This window comes from Rhinopithecus roxellana, chromosome 17, assembly GCF_007565055.1.
Source record: "Rhinopithecus roxellana isolate Shanxi Qingling chromosome 17, ASM756505v1, whole genome shotgun sequence".
Taxonomy (NCBI): domain Eukaryota; kingdom Metazoa; phylum Chordata; class Mammalia; order Primates; family Cercopithecidae; genus Rhinopithecus; species Rhinopithecus roxellana.
Genome location: NC_044565.1, coordinates 88809667 through 88831481, shown reverse-complemented (window position 1 = coordinate 88831481; position 21815 = coordinate 88809667). Strand labels below are relative to the sequence as shown.

Below are 21815 nucleotides of genomic sequence, written 5' to 3'. Positions count from 1 at the left end.
CCTATAATCCCAGCACTTTGGGAGGCTGAGGCAGGTGAATCACAAGGTCAAGAAATCAAGACCATCCTGGCCAACATGGTAAAACCCCGTCTCTACTAAAAATACAAAAATTAGCCGGGCATGGTGGTGCACGCCTGTCGTCCCAGCTACTCAGGAGGCTGAGGCAGGAGAATCGCTTGAACCCAGGAGGCAGAGGTTGCAGTGAGAGATTGCACCTCTGCACTCCAGCTTAGCGACAGAGCGAGACTCTGTCTCAAAAAGAAAAAGAAAAAAAAGGTCTCTCTGGCCTGGTTTATGCCACATGCTGTATTTTTTGTTTGTTTGCTTGTTGGTTTGTTTGTTTTTAAGAGACAAGGTCTTGCTGTGTGGTCCAGGCTGGAGTGTGGTGACTATTCACAGCCACAATCACAGTGTACCACAGCTTTGAACTCCTGGCCCAGGCAATCCTCCCACCTCAGCCTCTCTACAGCCTCCAGGCTTCAGAATGTGCTTTACTAACTCTAGTCTTGGAGAGTTGAGACCCGACTCACAGGAGGCACAGAGGTCATAAAGCCCATTCAACAAACGAAGCTGAATTTTTTCCTCCTGAGAAGAGAGGCCACTGCTGGTACCATCAGGATTGGGGATGGATACTGCATAATAATAACATCTAACTTAAGGTTACATTAATTTTGCAAAAAATATAAGCATTTTGATCACTATTTTAATATAAGCTAAAGTTCCTCCATTGTTTATGTAGAAAAGTAGCTCTCTACCTGAAGTCAGCCTTGCAGTCCTGGACCCGAGGAGTGACCTTCTGGGAAATCAGACCCGTTTGGTTAACTTGACAAGGTGATTTTTTTCTTAGCATCAGCAAAAAATCTCAGTGTGACAAACAGACTGCATTTGGGAAGGCATTTGATAACTGCCAATCTCTAAAGATTTTTATTCAACCTAAAATGATTTGCTATTTTTGATTTCACCAGTTTGAGCGGGTTGGAGAAAATCCAAAGCAAATGACTCCCTCTAACATTCACACAAGGAAAGACCTGTTTGGGCACCAGGACTGCCCAGAGGCTCCTTATATGTCTGAACCCCATCAAGGCCACCCAAAGTGAAGCCTGGAGTTTAAGCTTCCAGTGTCCATAAAATAGACAGGCTCAAAGAGCAGGCAGTTGGGACACTGCGTCAGCATCAAAGCAAGAAGCAGACCACATGCAGAAAGAGACAGTTCACCTTGAACTCCACAAGGTCAAAGCGTTCCCAGCTTCCAGTGGCATGCAGTGCTGCTCAGGAGAGGCAGGGGTAATACGACAAAGAGGGGAGGGGACGAGACGGTGGTTATCTGTGTCATATGGATATTGTGGCCAAGTTACAAGGTTGTTACTTGAGAAATCGTGGTAACTTGATCACTGCACCCCTACAACCAGACCGAGATTCCACCTTCCCGGGACATGCGGGCATCACGCCGAGCACAGACACAGCAAACAACGCATAACCTACTCTTTAAACATTTCATTTTTTCTTTCAAGCCTGCAATATAATAAGGTGGAATTATTAAGCCACATAGACACACAAAGCCAAGATCACAGGTGGGGTAGGAACGTTTCAATTTGTCAACTTAAACAGCCAAATAAAGTCTCCCCTGGCCAGGTGCAGTGGCTCACACCTATAATCCTTTGGGATTTGGGAGGCCGAGGCTGGCGGATCACCTGAGGTCAAGAGTTCAAGACCAGCCTGGCCAACATGGAGAAACCTGGTCTGTACTAAAAATACAAAAATTAGCCATGCGTGGTGGCTGGCGCCTGTAGTCCCAGCTACTCGGGAGGCTGAGGCAGGAGAATCGCTTGAACCCAGGAGGCAGAGGTTGCAGTGAGCCGAGATTGTACCACTGCACTCCAGCCTGGGTGACAGCGTGCAACTCTGTCTCAAAAAAAGTCTCCTCATGTTTTCAGAAGGGAAAAGTATGAATATATGTTATATTTATAATAAAGGATATAAATTTTATTATAAACATATAGTGTATACAGTCATGCATTGCTTCATGACAGGGATACATTCTGAGAAATGTGTCATTAGGAGATTTTTGTCATTGTGTGAACATCACAGAGGGCACTTACAAAAACCTAGGTGGTATCGCCTGCTACACACCTAGGCTATCTGGCAGAACCTGCTGCTCCTGGGCTACACACCTGTAGAGCATGTGACTGTACTGAATACTGTGGGTAACTGTAACACATAGCATTTGCATATCTAAATATTTCTAAACATGGAAAAGGTACAGTAAACATACAGTATTATCTATTGCTGTTATTTTTTGTTTGTTTGAGACAGAGTCTCACTCTGTTACCCAGGCTGGAATGCAACGGTGCGATCTTGGCTCACAGCAATCTCTGCCTCCCTGTTTCAAGCAGTTATCCTCTCCCAGCCTCCCAGGTAGCTGGGATTACAGGTGTGCACCACTACGCCCAGCTAATTTTTTCTGTATTTTTAGTAGAGATGGGGTTTTCACCATGTTGGCTGGGCTGGTTTTGAACTCCTGACCTCAGGTGATCCACCCGCCTCGGTCTCCTGAAATGCTGGGATTACAGGCGTAAGCCACCACACTGGCCCAGTATTATCTCTACTCTCATTTTCAATATATATGTATAGAATCATGTAAGTTTAATCATCTCTACAGATATTTAAATATTTAATTCTAAAGTTTCCAAAGTCTCAAAGGTTTTGCCTTGCACACTTTAAATGCACTGAAACAGCATGCACACAGTTAATGAACCAAAACATCATTGGAATCTAAAGGTTCCTCCTATCAGCACCGGGGAGGCAGACATTCCCAACGTGACTACACTGCAGGGAGCCTTCAGGGCACAGCCTCTCTTCTTATTTACTGGATGGCAGTTGAAGACTGGCCGGAGGCCTTCCTCAGCACAGGAAGGCATTTTTCATACCTGGTTTGAGCAAAGGGATAAATCGGTGAGGGTGAGGTGAGGGGGCAGAATTGCCCAGGTTGGGAGAGTGGTGGCTCTGGAGAGGGTAGAGGGGCAAACAGTAGGAGCTGGGCTGAGCCCCCCGACCCTGTGTTCATTTGCAACCCTCTGAGGAGTTCACCAGCCGGTGAGAGTAGAGGCGGAACTGCAGAGTCGTGAACTTAGGAAGCGGCATAACTTCCAAACCTAGCAGTGCTGATGAGCTAAAAGCAGTGCACCAGCCAGGAACCGTGGCTCACACCTGGAATCCCAGCACTTTGGGAGGCCAAGGCAAGAGGATCGCTTGAGCCCAGGAGTTTAAGACTGGCGTGGTCAACATTGCGAGACCCCATCTCTACAAAAAATAAAAAAATATTAGCCAGGCGTGGCTGGGCACAGTGGCTCACTCCTGTCATCCCAGCACTTTGGAAGACTGGAGCAGGCGGATCACCTGAGGTCTGGAGTTCGAGACCAGCCTGACCAACATGGAGAAAACCTGTCTCTACTAAAAATACAAAACTAGCCAGACATGGTGGCATATGCTTGTAATCCCAGCTACTCGGGAGGCTGAGGCAGGAGAAGCGCTTGAACGCAGGAGAATCGCTTGAACCCGGGAGGCGGAGGTTGCTGTGAGCCAAGATTGTGCCATTGTGCTCTAGCCTGGGCAACAAGAGCGAAACTCTATCTCAAAAAAAAAAAAAAAAATATATATATATATATATATATTAGCCAGGCGTGGTGGTGAGCAAGAGGTTGAGGTGGGAGGACCCCTTGAGCCTGAGAGGTTGAGGCTGCATTGAGCTATGATCACACCACTGCACTCCAGCCTGGGCAAGACCACGTCTCAGAAAATAATCATAATAAAAATTGGCCGGGCATGGTAGTTCATGCCTGTAATCACAGTACTTTGGGAGGCCAAGCTGGGCAGATCACTTGAGGTTGGGAATTTGAGACCAGCCTGGCCAACATGGTGAAACTCTGTCTCTACTAAAAATACAAAAATTAGCCAGGCGTGGCAGCAGGTACCTGTAGTCCCAGCTACTCAAGAGGCTGAGACAGGAGAATTGCTTGAACCTGGAGGGCGGAGGTTGCAGTGAGCCAAGATTGCACCACACTCTAGCCTGGGCAACAGAGGGAGACTGTCTCAAAATAATAATAATATAAATAAATAAAAGTGAGTGCAGAGCCTCTGCCCAACCTGTCGATCCAGAGCGTCCACTGAGGCCTGGGCCATCTTGGTGATTGCTGTGTGGCCACAGCGAGGGCGACTCTGGTCTAGATGGAGCTGGGAGATTGCGCTCCACGTCAGAGGGCCGCCCCACCTACCTCCGTTTGCCAGGAGGTGCTCCTGGGCCTTCCCCTTTGAGTCCTCCATGACTTCCACCACGCTCTGAGCCATTCTTCTTATGAGGCTTTGGAGAGAGAAGAAAAAGAGCTGGTTAGAGTAGGAAGCTGTCCTCAAAATACTGTCACATGCTGCTGGCAGAAAAAGTAGCCGGTGACACCCTTTGGGGGAATAATTTGGCAAGATGTATGAAGAGGGTTAAAATGCCAATAGAGGCCAGGCATGGTGGCTCACACCTGTAATCCCAGCACTTTGGGAGGCCAAGGCAGGCAGATCACTAGGTCAAGAGATAGAGACCATCTTGGCCAACATGGTGATACCCCGTCTCTACTAAAAATACAAAAACTAGCCAGGTGTGGTGGTGGGCACCTGTAGTCCCAGCTACTCGGGAGGCTGAGGCAGAAGAATCACTTGAACCCGGGAGGCGGAGCTTGCAGTGAGCAGAGATCGCACCATTGCACTCCAGCCTGGGTGACAGAGCTAGACGTCATCTCAAAAAAAAAAAAAAAAAAAAAATGCTAATAACCTTTGAACCAGTAATTCCACTTCTGGGAAGCTATCTTAAGGAAAGGCGACAAATGGAAAAAGCTTTCTGAATAAAACGATGTTCTTTGCAGCACGCTGCTGACAGTAAAGAATTGGAGACAACTGGAAGGTCCTACAATAGGGAATTGTTTAAGTAAATGATGGCACATCCAGCTGAGGGAGTATTAGGGAGCCATTGAATATAAAGCTTCAAAGAATTCCTGATACTGTGGAACAAGGCTTGCCTTAGAATGTTGGAAAAATACCAAGATACAAACTCCTACAGGCAGTACGGACACTGACTACGATGACATGAAAGTGTTTTTCCTACTTTACATATTGTCCAATTATAATCAGGTATTGCTTTTATAATTAGAACATTAAAACTTTTGGTCTCTGAAAAACATACTGAAGGCTTCAGAAAATACAGCATTTGAAGGCAAAAGGACTCAAATTGGCCACAGCTCTGTCAATTACCAAATGTAGGATTTTAGCCAATTTTTTTTTTTTTTTTTTTTTTTGGAGACAGAGTCTTGCTCTGTTGCCCAGGCTGGAGTGCAGTGTCACAATTTCGACTCACTGCAAGCTCTGCCTCCCGGGTTCAAGTGATTCTCCTGCCTAAGCCTCCCATGTAGCTGGGATTACAAGGGCTCACCACCACACCCAGCTAGTTTTTGTGTTTTTAGTAGAGACGGGGTTTTGCTGTGTTGGCCACGTTGGTCTCGAACTCCTGACCTCAAGTGAGCCACCTGCCTTAGCCTCCCAAAGTGCTGGGATTACAGGTGTGAGTCATCGCACCCTGCCAATTTTAGCCAAACTGATGTAATTACTTTGAGCCTCGGTTCTCTTACCTATAAAATGTGGATGATATTCATTTTACAGGATTATCATGAATATTGACATAACTAATCATCTCATAGCAAGGAGAGTCTGCTCCAGGAGGCTGAGCCATTAGAACTCCAGTTGGAAAACAAGTCAAACTAGGATCAAAGTCTGAAAGTTATGAGGATCCAAATCGTTGCCTCAGGCTCTCTCTCCACATTCTCCCCGCCCTCAGGAGGGAGGTGGTGTTTGCAGGAAGAGCAGACTCAAGTCACTGAATCCTACATGGAGTACAAGATCTTCCACTGCTGAAGACGCTGGCCACCCTGGCCACTTGGACCAGAGCCCAGAGGCAGGGACGTGGGATGCCCTGATAAAAGCAAAGGAAGGAGGAGAGGTAGCACCTTGCTTTCCTGACTCCCAAAGTCACGTGTTCATGGTCAAAAATGGAAAAATACAAGTATAAAGTAGTTAACAAAAATTGAACAACCATACTCCCCCACCCAAGAGGGAACACATTTCATATTCTGGCATATTTCCAAAGGCTTAACACTTGCATAGTTTATGTGAGTTAAGGTCTTTTTTTTTTTTTTTTTGAGACTGAGTCTCGCTCTGTCACCCAGGCTGGAGTGCAGTGGCCGGATCTCAGCTCACTGCAAGCTCCGCTTCCCGGGTTCACGTCATTCTCCTGCCTCAGCCTCCCAAGTAGCTGGGGCTACAGGTGCCCACCACCACGCCCAGCCAATTTTTTTGTATTTTTAGTGGAGACAGGGTTTCACCGTGTTAGCCAGGATGGTCTTGATCTCCAGACCTCGTGATCCACCCACCTCGGCCTCCCAAAGTGCTGGGATTACAGGCATGAGCCACCGCGCCTGGCTTCTTTTATTTTTTTTTTAAGGCAGGATGTCGCTCTGTCACCCAGGTAGGATGGGAATACAGTGGTGTGGTCACGGCTCATTGCAGCCTTGACCTCCCAAACTCAAGTGATCCTCCACCTAATTTTTAAATTTTTTTGTGTAGACAAGGTCTTACTATATTGCCCAAGCTGGTCTTGAACTCCTGGGCTAAAGTGATCCTCAGGCCTCAGCCTCCCAAATTGCTGAGATTACAGGCATGAGTCACTGAGCCCAGCCAGACAGAGTTAAGGTCATCTTCTGATATCACCTATTGTTTAGTAGAGCTGACCAAGTATCAGACATTCTATAATCATTGCCTCATTTAATCCTCACAAAAATTCCCAAAAGTTGGGTATCATCTCATTTTACAGATGGAGAAACTGAGACCCAGAGAAGTAATTTGCCCCATCCCTTCCAACCATCCAGTCATTATGTGGACTCCAAAAGTGAGGCTCTTGGCCATCAGGCCACACTGCTATCTTTACCGTCACTGTGGCCCATCCTGGGATTAAATCTCCACCAGTATGATGGCATTTCTTAGAACAGTAGCTAATAGCGTCTTACTGATTATAACCTCGGGTAGGTTACCTAACTAATCTCAGTTTCATCTGCAAAATGTTTTCACATTTTTACAGTTTTCAGCTGTAAAATGGGGATGACACTCCTTATCTCACAGTATTCTTCATGGAGTTTGGTGCCCGATACCATTGTAAGGTATCAGAGTCTGTGAGAGACACCTTGAGATACGCTCTAGGCAATCTGGGTGGACTGTTTTGGGTTCTCTGCCCCATGATTCCTGGGTAGATTTGGCAGGAGATCAGAGGGAGGGAGAGTCTGGTTCCCTCCCAGTTCCAGTGACCTCAATCCTCTCGTCTCTGCCAGCCGAGAGGTTGTGACAATGTCTCTCCACCAGCCTGGGTTCCTGCATGGTTCCTGTGATTCTCCTGTAGCCCACACATAACTCTGCCTCCCTATAAGGAGCTCCTCCTCAAATTATCCCTGGCATAATTTGCAAGTGGATCTTCTGCTATCTGTTGGGACCCTGACTCCATGAATTCATTCGTTCATTCATTTAGCAAATTTCATACATCAAACAACTACTATGTGCTAAGCACTGTTCTAAAACGTCATGGACAAAACAAAGTCCCTGCTCTTTCGGAGCTCCTATTTTAGTGCTGCCAATGGTTCCTCCTTTATCCTTACAGCGACCTGTGGGAGTTGCTGTCTCCTATCACCACATCCCCTATAATATTTTGAGTAGTTATTTGTTTACATACATCCAGCACCTACCATAGTGCCTGACTCACAGCAGCTGCTCAGCAACGTTTGATGAATGAATCAATGAATTCTGGCACCCCTACTTTTTTCTGTCCTAACAGACCTAAGAAGAGAACTCACTCATCATTTCGCTAATGACTCTTTAGTGCTCCTCTTCCTAGCCTCTATGAAGTTTTTTTGTTTTGTTTGCTTTTCGTTTTTGAGACAGGGTCTCACCCCGTCGCCCAGGCTGGAGTGTAGTGGTGCTATCTCGGCTCACTGCAACCTCCACCTTCCAGGTCCAAGCGATCCTTCTGCCTCAGCCTCCTGAGTAGCTGGACTACAGGCACCTGTCACCAAGCCCCGCTAATTTTTGTATTTTTGGTAGAGACGGGATTTCACCATGTTACCCAGCCTGGTCTCAAACCCCTGAGTTCAAGCAATCCACCTGCCTCGGCCTCTCAAAGTGCTGAGATTACAGGCATGAACTACCCCACTTGCCCTTCTGTGAAGTCTTTAACTACATAGAAGTGTGGCCCGTAGCCATATACATGACACCAGAAACGTCTCCGAATAACACGGTCTGATGAAGCTCTACTGCTAGAAAAAACCCTTGTTCCACATAACACAAACAGTCCTGACTTAGCTGTGATCATTAACGATGGTCATCAGTGAATTGCAATATTACTGAATTGGAAAATTTTTCTCATTGAAAGGGAACTAAGAGTCTAGATACTGTGTTAAATGTACTTTTTTTCAGTCTACAGTTGGTTGTGAACACCTTTTCACGGGAGAAGACTGGTCCCTCATTCCTTTCATTTACTGTACTGTATTTCACTTCATAGCTGTATCATAACAAATTCTCTACGATTGGACATTTGAGTTGTTGCCACTTTGATATGGTATCACAATAATACATACATTTTGCTCACTTGTGCAGGCATCTATAAAAAATAAGTTGTCCAGATCAGAAAGCTGAACTTTGTTAAAAAATAAATAAATATATTTTTAAAAAGAAAAATGCATTTTTAAAAAATGCATTTAAAAAGAAAAAATAAGTTGCTAAGAAAGGAACTTCTGGAATTAAGAGTATGAACATTTATAGTTTTAACAAGCAAGACTAAACTACCCTACACATGTACAAAGCTAGTGTACACTCACACCCCAGCGTATGAGACTGCCTGCTTCCCTAAACCCTTGCCAACATAGGTATTATGAATCTTTGTAATCTCTGCCAATCTGATATCTGAAAAATTATATCTCATTGTTGCTTTTATTTGCATTTCTTTGATCATCAGTGAGGCTGGAACATCTTTTCTCAGGTTTGGCTCTATAAAAGGCTATTTTCTTCTTCTGTGAATAGCATATTCATATATTTTGCTGGTTTTTTCCTGGCTTGTTCATTTAAAAAGAGTTTTTTTTTTTGGTAGGGCCAGGGTCTTGCTATGTTGCCCAGGCTGGTCTTGAACTCCTGGCCTCAAGTGATTCTCCCACCTTGGCTTCCCAAAGTGCTGAGATTACAGGCATTGAACCACCATACCCAGCCTCTTTAAAAAAATTTTTTTATTTATTATATGATTTTTTAGGTGTTTTGAAGACTCCATTCTTTTTTTTTTTTTTTTTTTTTTTGAGACGGAGTTTCACTCTTGTTGTCCAGGCTGGAGTACAATGGTGCGATCTTGGCTCACTGCAACCTCCGTCTCCTGCCTCAGCCTCCCTGGTAGCTGGGATTACAGGTGCCTGCCAACACACTCAGCTAATTTTTTGTATTTTTAGTAGAGACGGGGTTTCACCATGTTGGCCAGGATGGTGTCGAACTCCTGACCTCAGGCGATCCACCCCCCCTAGGCCTCCAAAAGCACTGGGATTACAGGCGTGAGCCACCATATCCGGCCAGAAGACTCCATTCTTGAGACAATGTTTTGAGCTAAGTGACATCCCCATTTTAGAGATGAAAAAATGAAGACTTAGAGAGCTAAAGGTCACCCTACACGGTAAGCTAGTGTCGAAGCATAAATTGATCATAAATCGACACTATTCCAAGGCCCATGGAAATGAGCTCTTCCATGTTAGTCTAAAGTAAACTCTGGCAGCTTTATGTGAAATGCCAGGGAAAAAAATTTATATTAACCCATAAAAGATGGACAAACCATATTTTTAATTAAAAAAGCCACTGTAAACAATATATAAAGACCTTGATTGGGATGTTGGTTACGCTGATGGATGAGACTTATTTGTCAAAACTCTCCAGCCTGTTCACTTAAGATGTGTACATTTCACTGTATGTATCTTTTACCTCGTTAAAAAAAAAAAAAATTTAAGCAGATATTGCCTTAGTCAAGTGACCAAAGTTAACATCACACACATGGAAAAGACCAATGCTGTGTGCCTCCCGCGATGCACTGAGGAAAACATCATTATCTCTGCAGCGTTTTGCCAAAACTGCATAACCTCAGTCTAGCCATGAGGAAGCAGCATGAGTTCAAATTAAGGAGCATTTTACAAAATATCTGACCTAAACACTTAAAAAACTCAGAGCCATCAAAGTCAAAAAGGCCGGGCGCAGTGGCTCACGCCTGTAATCCCAGTACTTCGGGAGGCCAAGGCAGGTGGATCACGAGGTCAGGAGTTCGAGACCACCCAGGCCAGCATGGCTAAACCCCTCTCTACTAAAAATACAAAAATTAGCCAGGTGTGGTGGTGCATGCCTGTAATCCCAGCTACTGTAACCCTAAACCCTTCCAGGTTTAGGCTGGAAAGGTTTGAGGCTGAGGCAGGACAATTGCTTGAGCCTGGGAGGCAGAGGTTGCAGTAAGCCGAGATCATGCCACTGCACTCCAGCACTCCAGCCTGGGTAACACAGCGAGACTCCGTCTCAAAAAAAAAAAAAAAAGAAAGAAAGAAAGTCAAAAAGTCTGTGTAAGTGTTCCCGTTTAAATAAGGCCAAAGAGACATGACAATTTATTACAGAAGACAGGAAGTCATCTTAGTTTTTACTATTATCTGAGAAAATATGACATTTTATTTTGGTAGAAAGTGTGCTTTTTTCTTTTTTAAAGAGATGGTGTCTTGCTGTGTGGTCCAGATTGGTCTGGTCTCAAACTCCTGGCCTCAAGTGATCCTCCCGCCTCAGCCTTCTGAGTAGCTGAGACTACAGAAATGTGCCACTGTCCCCAGCTTAGAAAGCACACTATTGAGACAAGCAGTGATATCCAAGTGAAATCTGTAGACCGAGTACCAGTATTGCATTTCTGATTTTGATCATCATACTAAGGTACATAAGAGGATGTCCTTGTTATTAGGAAACACACCCTGAAGTTTTTAGAGGTAAATGAACATCATGTCTGCAACTTACTGTTGAAGAGTTCAGAGTTCAGAAAGAGAGAGAAAAAAGAAGCAGAGACAGAAACAGAGAGAAAGCAGATGTGGTAAAAGTATATGAAAATTCATTTCTTTTCTCTCTTTTTTTTTTTCTTTTTTGAGACTGAGTTTCACTTTTGCTGCCCAGGCTGGAGTGCAATGGCACGATCTTGGCTCATCACAACCTCCACCTCCCGGGTTCAAGCAATTCTCCTGCCTCAGCCTCCCGAGTAGCTGGGACTACAGGCATGCGCCACCACGCCCGGTTAATTTTGTATTTTTGGTAGAGACGGGATCTCTCCATGTTGGTCAGGCTGGTCTGGAACTCACAATCTCAGGTGATCCGCCTGCCCTGGCCGCCCAAAGCGCTGGGATTACAGGTGTGAGCCCCCGCGCCCGGCTGACAATTCTTTTCATTGTCTTTCACATTTTCTGGAAATTTGAAATTGGGTCAAAATAAAGCATTTAAGCATGTAAAGCATATAACCCCACTTAAAAAATTATGTCAGCATATACCCAAATAAGAATCCTAAAAGAAAAGAAACCAAACTGTTAACACTGGCTATTATATTCATGGATACAAGAATGGAGACCTGCAATTTCCATGAATTTATGTAATACTATGCTTTAATTTGTTAAAAACATAATTACTTTTGCAAATAGAAAATAAAAGACTACGGTTGGGCGCAGTCACTCATATCCGTAACCCCAGGACTTTGGAAAGCCACGGTGGGCAGATCACTTGAGGTCCAGAAGTTCTAGTCCAGCCTGGCCAACATGGTGAAACCCCGTCTCTACTAAAGATACAAAAATTAGCCTGGCGTGCCAGTGGGCACCTGTAATCCCAGGTATTTGGGAGGCTGAGGCACAAGAATCACTTGAACCCGGGAGGTGGAAGTTACAGTGGACTGAGATTGAACCACTGCACTCCAGGATGGGTGACAGAAGGAGACTGTGTCAAAAACAAAGAAAAAAAAAGGAAATAAGAGAAACTGAAAATAAAATAGTAAATCATAACAAAATAAATAATAAATAACTAATAAGAATAAACATAGCAGCATTATTAACAATAGTCAAGGCCGGGCTCAGTGGCTCACACCTGTAATCCCAGCACTTTGGGAGGCCAAGGTGGGCAGATCACTTGAGGTCAGGAGTTTGAGACCAGCTGGTCCACATGGTGAAACCTCATCTCTACTAAAAATACAAAAATTAGCCAGGTGTGGTGGCATACACCTGTAGTTCCACCTACTCGGGAGGCCGAGGCAGGAGAATCACTTAAACCCGGGAGGTAGAGGTCACAAACTCCATCTCAAAAACAAACAAAAAAATAACAGCTAAAAGGTGGGAGCGACCCAAGCATCCATCAATGGCTGAGTGGAGACAGAGAATGTGGTGTGTCCATACAATGCGGCACTGGCCAGTCTTAAAAGGAAGGGAATTCTGACACATGCTGTAAGACATTAAAGACATTATGCTGAGTAAAATAAGCCAGCCAGAAAAGGTCAAACACTATATGATTTCATTCATAGGAGGTACCTAAAATAGTCTAATTCATACAGAGAGAAAGTAGAAAGGTAGTTGCCAGGGCCTGGGGGAGGAGGAAATGAGGAGTCACTGTTTAATGAATACAGTTTCAGTTCTTCAAGATGGAAAAAGTCCTGCGGGTGGAGGGTGGTGACGGTTGTAACAGCAGTGTGAACGTACTTAACGCCACTGAACTGTATACTTAAAAATGGTTGGCCGGGCGTGGTGGCTCATGCCTGTAATCCCAGCACTTTGGGAGGCAGAGGTAGGTGGATCACTTGAGGTCAGGAGTTCGAGACCAGCCTGGCCAACATGGTGAAACTCCGTCTCTACTTAAAATACAAAAATTACCAGGGTGTTGTGGTGCAAGCCTGTAGCCCCAGCTACTTGGGAGGCTGAGGCAGGAGAATCGCTTGAATCAGGGAGGTGGAGGTTGCAGTGAGCTGAGATCGTGTCACTGCACTCCAGCCTGGGTGACAGAGTGAGACTCTGAAAAAAAAAAGGTTAAAAAGGTAACAGATAGGCTGGGCACAGTGGCTCATGCCTATAATCACTGCACTTTGGGAGGTTAAGGTGGGTGGATCACCTGAGGTCAGGAGTTCAAGACCAGCCGGGCCAACATGGTGAAACCCCATCTCTCCTAAAAATACAAAAAAAATTAGCTGGGTGTGGTGGCAGACACCCAGATACTCAGGAGGCTGAGGCAGGAGAATCGCTTGAACCTGGGAGGCGAGGTTGCAATGAACTGAGACTGTGCCATTGCACTCCAGCCTGGGCAACAAGAATGAAATTCCGTCTCAGAAAAAAAATAAATAAATAAACAAATGGTAATAAATGATAAAAATACATTTTAAAGTAATAAACTCATATTCTTAAAAATCAGCTGGGTGTGATAGCTCATGCTTGTAATCCCAGCACTTTGGGAGGCTGAGGTGGGCAGATCACGAGGTCAAGAGATCGAGACCATCCTGGCCAACATGGTGAAACCCCGTCTCTACCAAAAATACAAAAAAATTAGGCGTGGTGACACCTAATTTTGGGAGGCCAAGACAGGAGGATCACTTGAGCCCAGGAGTTCGAGATCAGCTTGAGCAACACAGTGAAACCCTGTATTGACAATAAATAAATAAATAAATATTAGCCATGGGTAGTGGGGTGTGCCTGTAGTCCCAGCAACTCAAGAGGGTGAGGCAGGTTGCAGTGAGGAGTGATTGAATCACTGCACTCCAGTCTGGGCAACAGAGCAAGACCCTGTTTCAAAAAACAAAAAGTCAATCATGGTAATTCAAATAGAAAAGCAATGAGTAAATAAAGGAGGAAGACAAGGGCATGCTACTCAGGTCCAGCCCCTTACCTTGAGAGTCATCTGGGGAATCCCCAAGGGAAGAAATTGAGTAAGCTGGGGGTGGGAGGAGTGGGGGGCATTGTCCAGGTGTGAGGCAGGGCAGGTAGGGACTGCAGGCCTTTGGGTGCTGGGCAGGCAGTCTCTAGATACAGGCAAGCTGTGGTGGGGAATCAGGTGAGAAGGGGCCGCCGGGGAGTTTCACAAATCTGCCTGTGGCAGGTCTGTACTGAACATGCCCTTTCCTTCCTTTCCACAAAGACTATGGGGGCACCTCTTAGCCCTGCTGATTTCTAAACCCTGGGCCCCAAGGCGTTCAGGGGCGGTAGAATGGCCCTGGGGTAGAGGATGGCTGAAGGGCTTCAATCCCAACGGTGAGCGGGCCTCCTGAGATCTGTCTCCTCTTCTTCTGCACCCACAGCCAGGACATTCCTGCCCTGCAGGGCCCCCGGGACTCTTCCAGTCTGGGGTATGAGGAGAGGAGCAGCCGGCGGGTGCCCAGAAGCCTTGTACCCCAGCAGGAGGGCTGGAATCAGGGGTGAATAGTTGAGGCCACAGATCACAGGGCCCAGCAAAGGAGATTCTTAAGTGGCCTTAAGACACAGTGTCTCCAGGGGCTCTGCCCTGCAAACTGCACAGGCTGCTCCCTTCTTTGTAGAAAGAAGGGTTGGGTCTCCCACCTCCAGCTCTCCCGCTGAGGAGCAGTGGATACAGGTTCTGAGGATCCTGAGGGCAAGTCTATGCAACACCAAAGAGAAAGCTTTCCCCCGTCCCTGGATTTTCTGGAAAATTCTGGCAAACGCAGGATAGAGTTGTTTGGTTGTCAGAAATTACCCAGAAAGGCTGGCGTGGTGGCTCACACCTGTAATCCCAGCACTTTGGGAGGCCGAGGTGGGCAGATCACCTAAGGTCAGGAGTTGGAGACTAGACTGGCCAACATGGCCAAACCCTGTCTCTACTAAAAATACAAAAATTAGCTGCGTGTGGTGGTGGGTGCCTGTAATCCCAGCTACTCGGGAGGCTGAGGCAGGAGAACTGCTTGAGCCCAGGAGGCGGAGATTGCAGTGAGCCGAGATCGCGCCGCTTCACTCCAGCCTAAGCCACAGGGCAAGACTCCACGGAAGGAAGTCCATGGAAGGAAGAAAGGAAGGAGAGAGGGAAGGAAGGAGGGAAGGAGGGAGGGAGGAACCCAGATGCCTGGGAAGAGTACAACCAGGTTACAGGGCAGGGTCGGAGGGAGGGCATCTGGGAGCTTCTCTTTGCCCTCAGAAAAGCACTAAGGATTTATATCTGAATGCTGCACACACAAAGCCAAGGCCCCAGAGCTGAGGAAATGGAGTGCACAGAGACCCAGAAGTTTGTCCCAGATCACTTCAATGGTGGCCACAATGTCAACTGGTCCTGACCCCCAGCATTCCCCTAAAGCCAGTCTCCGACCGTGAAAGCAGGTACTAGCACGCCCGCTCCGGATAAGCCAAAACCCCAGGCCTGCCAGTGCCCAGCCACTGTTGGGGTACCTTGATGAGATGGGCCACCTGCCCTAGCCTCTCCCCTGCAGCCACACAGGGGGTGCCCCACACACCTGAGAGGGGAGGCCCAGAAGCTTCCAGGGTGAGCCTGTTCTCTGCCTACCCTGGTGACTCAGGAGCCCCTGGGCACCTCACCCCATCCTTTGTCTCTCTACTTCCTCCTCCACCAAGGGACAATGAAATCGACATGCCCTGCAGCAAAGTCACCAGGAAAATGTGACTCCACAGCAATTAAGTGATTTTCTTTTCACAAAAACAAAGGTCCAGTGAGGCTCACTAGGAGGCTCCCCCTGGGGACTCTGGCCACAGACACACCATGCTTTAAATTCCAACCTGGCTTCACAGAAACTGGAAGTTTCAATCAGGAGCCCATCTTTAGCTCTTTAGAAGGACTCCCCTCCGCATACAGATTGTAGAGCCACCCAGCAAAGTTACTCTTGTCACTAAGAACAGAATTCTCGTTGGCCAAGCTGGCATCATGGAGTGATTCACCCACACACGGCCCAGATAGTAATGCTCTACCCTCTTCAAAAAGCCAATTTCAGCTGGGTGCGGTGGCTCATGCCTGTAATCCCAGCACTTTGGGAGGCCGAGGCGGGGCGGATCACCTGAGGTCGGGAGTTCGAGACCACCTTGGCCAACACGGTGAAACCCCATCTCTACTAAAAACACAATAGCCGGGCCTGGTGGCGCAATACTATAATCCCAGCTACTTGGCAGGCTGAGGCAGTAGAATCACTTGAACCCAGAAGGCAGAGTTTGCAGTGACCCGACAGCGCCACTGCACTCCAGCCTGGGCGACAGAGTGAGATTTGGTCTCAAAAAATGAAAAAGAAAGTTTTCCCCTTGGAAGGAACAGGCAAGGAGGACCCGAACTCAGCTCCCAGAGAAGTGTCGCTGAAATCCCCTGGGGTCTACAGTCTTTTAGGAATCACTGGGCAATCCCCCAAGCATTTGGGATAGAAAGAAACATCACACATTGAAGTTCTGGAGACTGTGCCAAAATGCAATCCACCAAGCTGCTCAGTCACTGAGAACAATTGCAGGTCCCGTGCTCGTGGAGCAGAGTTCCAGCACACACAATGTGAAGGGCTTCCCCTGGAGTTGTGCAACCTGCAGCCCAGCCCAGAGGATGCAGGAGCCAAGGCCAGGAACAGCCCAGTCACACAAATAGGAGTACAATGGCTAGAGCTCTTGAAAATATGTTTACTCTCACTGGAAATCCAAGAAATGCACATTAAAACAATCACACACCATCCTGCCGGGCACTTAATAGATGGGGTATGATAAAAGGGCACTTCTTGTAACTTTATTGGAAAACAAGTTAGTAGTATGTACAAACAGCTTTCAATATGCCTATATCCATTATACCAGTAATTCCATTTCTGGGCATGCAACAATTTTTTTTTTTTTTTTTTTGAGATGGAGTCTCCTTCTGTCGCTCAGGCTAGAGTTGCAGAGGTGTGATCTCTGCTCACTGCAACCTCTGCCTCCTGGGTTTAAGTGATTCTCCTGCCTCCCAAGTAGCTTGGATTACAGGTGCCTACCACCATGCTCGGCTAATTTTTTGTATTTTTAGCACAGACGAGGTTTCACCATGTTGGCCAGGCTGGTCTTGAACTTCTAACCTCAAGTGATCCGCCCGCCTCGGCCTCCTAAACTGCTGGGATTACAGGTATGAGCCACTGCGCCCAGCCATTGGTAAGGTTTTATTTAAACATATTCATGCAACTTTAAAATAATCAAAAATTTACACAAAGAGTTATGCAAGGATATTAATTACAAAATTAATACCCCAAAAAGGCAAAAATAACTTACACAGTGGGCTTAATAGTGGGCTGTGGAATGCAGAGAATTAAAACGGGGTCACCTAGAGGGACCGGGCTGGCTGGCAGTCTGGAGAAGTCTTCTGGGTGAGCAGTCTTCTGGGATGGGGTCAATAAGAAGAAGCCTGCCCTGCTAAGCTGGAGTGGTGGGTGGGGGGTCTTCCAGGCATAGGACCAAGGCAAGATGGAGCCAGAGTGGCTGGAGAGGAGTACCCTGGGGCCTGACCCACTAGGGGTCTGGAAGCAAGGGTTACAAGTAAGAATTTTACATTGAGGGCACAGAAAAGTCATGGAGGGTTTCATGCAGGACAGCCATGTGATATAGTGCTTTTATTTGTTTATTTATTTTTGAGACGGAGTTTTGCTCTCATTGCCCAGGCTAGAGTGCCATGGCACGATCTCAGCTCACCGCAACCTCTGTCTCCCGGTTCAAGCCATTCTCCTGCCTCAGCCTCCCGAGTAGCTGGGATTACAGGCAAGCGACATCACACCCGGCTAATTTTTTCTATTTTTAGTAGAGATGGGGTTTCTCCATGTTGGTCAGGCTGGTCTCCAACTTCCAACCTCAGGTATCTGTGATACGGTGCTTTTAAAAAGATCACTCTGGCTGCTGTGGGGTAAATGAATGGAAGGGAAACCGGGAGACAACTGAGTCTGTTGCAAAAGCAGAGGAACGCAATGAAGGTGGCTTCGATGGACATGCTGAGAAGTGGGTGGATACCGGACAGATTTTGGAGGTGGAGCCCACAGGACTCCGTCCTTACTGGCGTCTCCTGTGGAGGGTTGGACAGGGAGGTGGTGCCCAGACTGTCTGCTTGAGCACCAGGAGCTTAAGTTTCTGGAGCCTTTGACTGAGATGGGAACGAACCCTAGGCAGAAGGCTGCACAAATGGAAGCTGTCTGTTGAGAATTATACCAACTTTGGACATGAAGCTAATGGAAAAAGAACATCCAAAAAGGACCACGGAAGGTTGCCCCTGAAGCTCGTGAAAATAAGGAACGTCCAAATGGCTGCCATTTACCGGGGCTGTGATGAGCACCAACATGGTGTTAAGTGAAAAGAGCCTTGCTGAGATCTGGGGAACAATGGAGCCATGGGTCCCTGAAGGACTGGGGCAGGGTCCAAGATGGAAATGCCTTACATTAAATTTAACCTCCAAAGAACGATTTCGGAATTTCACAACATTGCCTCGAGCTGACCCTTACTCCCGCATGTTGTACCTAAAGTGGCCAGCCAACATTCCTTCCTCCCCTGCTGGCTGGACTTCTGGTTTGATAAGAGCTGCTGGGAGCTGGGGGAAGCCTGGCAGATACGGAGACTATCCCAGCTGGGCCTAAACTGAAAATCAAGGCAGGGGAGGCAAAGGAGAGAGCTCCTGCCACCTGTGAGGCACCTACGACAGAGCAAGGGCAGACTAGGGAGTCAGGATGACCAGGCGAAGGCCCAACACTAGGCAGCTACATGATCTAACACAAATGACTTAACTCTTCAAACGACAATATTCTCATTTATTAATCAATGGCAGTTACCAAAATAGAGACGTGACAAACCATCAGGCAGCATGGAATTCAAGACAATATACTGCACACAGAAGTGCTAGAGAAGAACAAAGGTGCAGCCTTCGAGGAGTTGTAACTGTCATAGATGGCAAGGCGTGGGGGCTCACGCCTGTAATCTCGGCATTTTGGGAGGCCAAGGCAGGATCACTTGAGGTCAGGAGCTCGAGACCAGCCTGGCCAATGTGGCAAAACCCCATCTCTACTAAAAATACAAAAAATAGCTGGGCCTGGTGGTGGGTGCCTGTACTGCCAGCTACTCAGGAGGCTAAGGCAGAAGAATTGCTTGAACCTGGAAGGCAAAGGTTGCAGTGAGCCGAGAGAGACTGCGCCACTTCACTCCAGCCTGGGCGACAGAGTGAGACTGTGTCTCCAAAAACAAAAAAAACTGTCATAGACCTTTCTGCATCCCGTAAGGGCAGCAAAGCGCCTAAAGTATAAAAACATGAAATAGCAAATATGACATTCACTGATAGTGTTGCTCCAATAGACATTTATCAATGCTGTGCAATGAAAACAAGAGAATACACCTATTTCAGATACCCATGCAACACTTAGAAAAATAGGCAATAGATTAGGTCACAAAGAAAATTGCAAATTCCCAAACGTCAAAATTGCACCTAATTCATTTTCTTTCTTTTTTCTTTTCTTTTTTTTGAGACAGAGTCTCACTTGCCCAGGCTGGAGTGCAGTGGCACAATCTCCGCTCACTACACCTCCCAGGTTCAAGCGATGCTCCAGCCTCAGCCTCCCTAGTAGCTGGGATTACAGGCACCTACCACCACGCCTGGCTAATTTTTTGTTTTGTTTTGTTTTGCTGGTAATTTTAGTAGAGACGGGGTTTTGCCCTGTTGGCCCGGCTGGTCTTGAACTCCTGGCCTCAAGTGATCCTCCCACCTCGGCCTCCCAAAGTGCTGGGATTACAGGCATGAGCCACCACGCCTGGCCAACCTAATTCATTTTCTAACAAGGCAACAGAATTAGAAATGAAAAACAAAAGCAAATAAAAGAATTTAAAAATTGCAGAATTGACTGAGGACGGTGGTTCATGGCTGTAAACCCAGCACTTTGGGAGGCCAAGGTGGGAGGATTCCTTGAGTCCAGTAGTTCAAGACTAGTGTGGGCAACATACTGAAACTCTCATCTCTACAAAAAATATAAAATATTAGTTGTACATGGTGGTGTTCACCTGTAATCCCAGCTACTCAGGAGGCTGAGGCAGGAGGATGGCTTGAGCCCAGGAGTTCGAGTTTGTCAAAAGAAAAAATAATAATAATAAATAAAAGATAAAAATTTAAAAAGCACAATATCTAGGAAAAAAATAATGAAAACATGACATATCAAAATTTAAATTATATAACACTCAGAGAAAACTTCATTGCTGTTAGCATTACAGAACTAAACAAAAAAATAATAAATGAACTAAGCATGTAACTAAGCATGTTTTACAGAAAAGAGCAAGAAAATAAACCCAAATAAAGTAAGAGGAGGGAAAATAAGATATAAAAGTTAAACTATTAGAAATCAGAAAAATTATAAAATTGATCAATGTATTAAAAAGTTGTTTCTCTTAAAAGCAAAATAGGTAAACTACTGGGTAGCCTAATCAAAGAAAATGCAATTACTAAAAAATGGGGGATGCATAGATACAATATATATTGGTAGACTCTATTCAAATAACTTGAAAGAGTTCATGAAACTAATGATTTTCTAGCAAAATGCAATTTGCCAATTTACTCCTCCTCCAAAGAGAAAACCAACAGAGCAACAGCACTGAAAAATTTTGTGAATATTATTAAAGAACTACTCCTAAAAACGTACCTGGTCCAAACATGTCATAATGACATATTTTAAACCTTCCAGAAACAGGCATAGTGGCACACTCCTGTAGTCTCAGCTACTTGGGAGGCTGAGGCAGAAGGATGGCTTGAGCCCAGGAGTTCAAGGCTGCAGCGAGCTGCGATCATGCCACTGACTCCAGCATGGGTGACAGAGCAAGATCCTTTCTCAAAAAAAAAAGAGAAAAAAAACAAAACAAAACCAAAAAAGACCACATGTCCAAATTTGATGATCATTCTCTAGAGCTCTAGCCCAAAGCTGTGCAATAGGAATGTAATTCAAGCCACATGGGTAATTAAAAAATGTCTAGGGCTGGGCGCAGCAGTTCACACCTGTAATCCCAACACTTGGGGAGGCCGAGGGGGGCAGATCACATGAGGACAGGGGTTCAAGACCAGCCTGGCCAACATGGTGAAACCTCATCTCTACTAAAAATACAAAAATTAGCTGGGCCTGGTGGCACATGCCTGTCATCCCAGCTACTTGGGAGGCTGAGGCAGGAGATTTGTTTAAACCCAGGAGGTGGAGGTAGCAGTCAGCCAAGATCATGCCACTGCACTCCAGCCTGAGTGACAGACCAAGACTCCGTCTCAAAAAAAGAAAAAAAAGGTCTAGTCACCACATTTACAAAAGTAAAAACAGGTTAAATTAACTTTAATAAGATATTTTATTTAAGTCAAAATACATATTTTTTCTTTTTTTTAAACAGGGTTTCACTCTGTTGCCCAGGCTGGAGTGCAATGGCTCGATCACGGCTCACTGCAGCCTCAACCACTTGGGCTCAGGGTATCCTCCCACCACAGCCTCCTGAGTAGCGGGGAGTACAGTCACACCCCACCACACCTGGCTAATTTTTTTTATTATTTGTAGAGACGAGGTCTTGCTATTTTACCCAGGCTCAGTAAGCCATCTTTAAATGTCTAGATTTATAAATACTATTAAGTGTTTTCGTAAGTAACAATGATTAATAGTACAATCTGGGAGGAGGGTGGAATGGAAGAGAAAAAGGCCATTTTCTGGTTAGTTCTGCCGATGACTCGAGTTGGAA

General features: G+C 46.0%; 1 protein-coding gene across 3 annotated transcripts in view; it reads right to left on the bottom strand.

Annotated features, from left to right (window-relative positions):
• ATP6V1C2 (ATPase H+ transporting V1 subunit C2) overlaps positions 1-21815 on the bottom strand; it is a 63309-nt gene that overhangs the window by 27629 nt on the left and 13865 nt on the right. For all 3 annotated transcript variants that reach the window (XR_004054240.1, XM_010379670.2, XM_030920700.1), the window contains exon 4: positions 4272-4357. Coding sequence is in view for 2 of the 3 variants with exons in the window: in XM_010379670.2 (XP_010377972.1) it covers positions 4272-4357 (86 nt within the window). In the remaining variant the exon portion in view is untranslated. The remainder of the gene's footprint in view (positions 1-4271; positions 4358-21815) is intronic.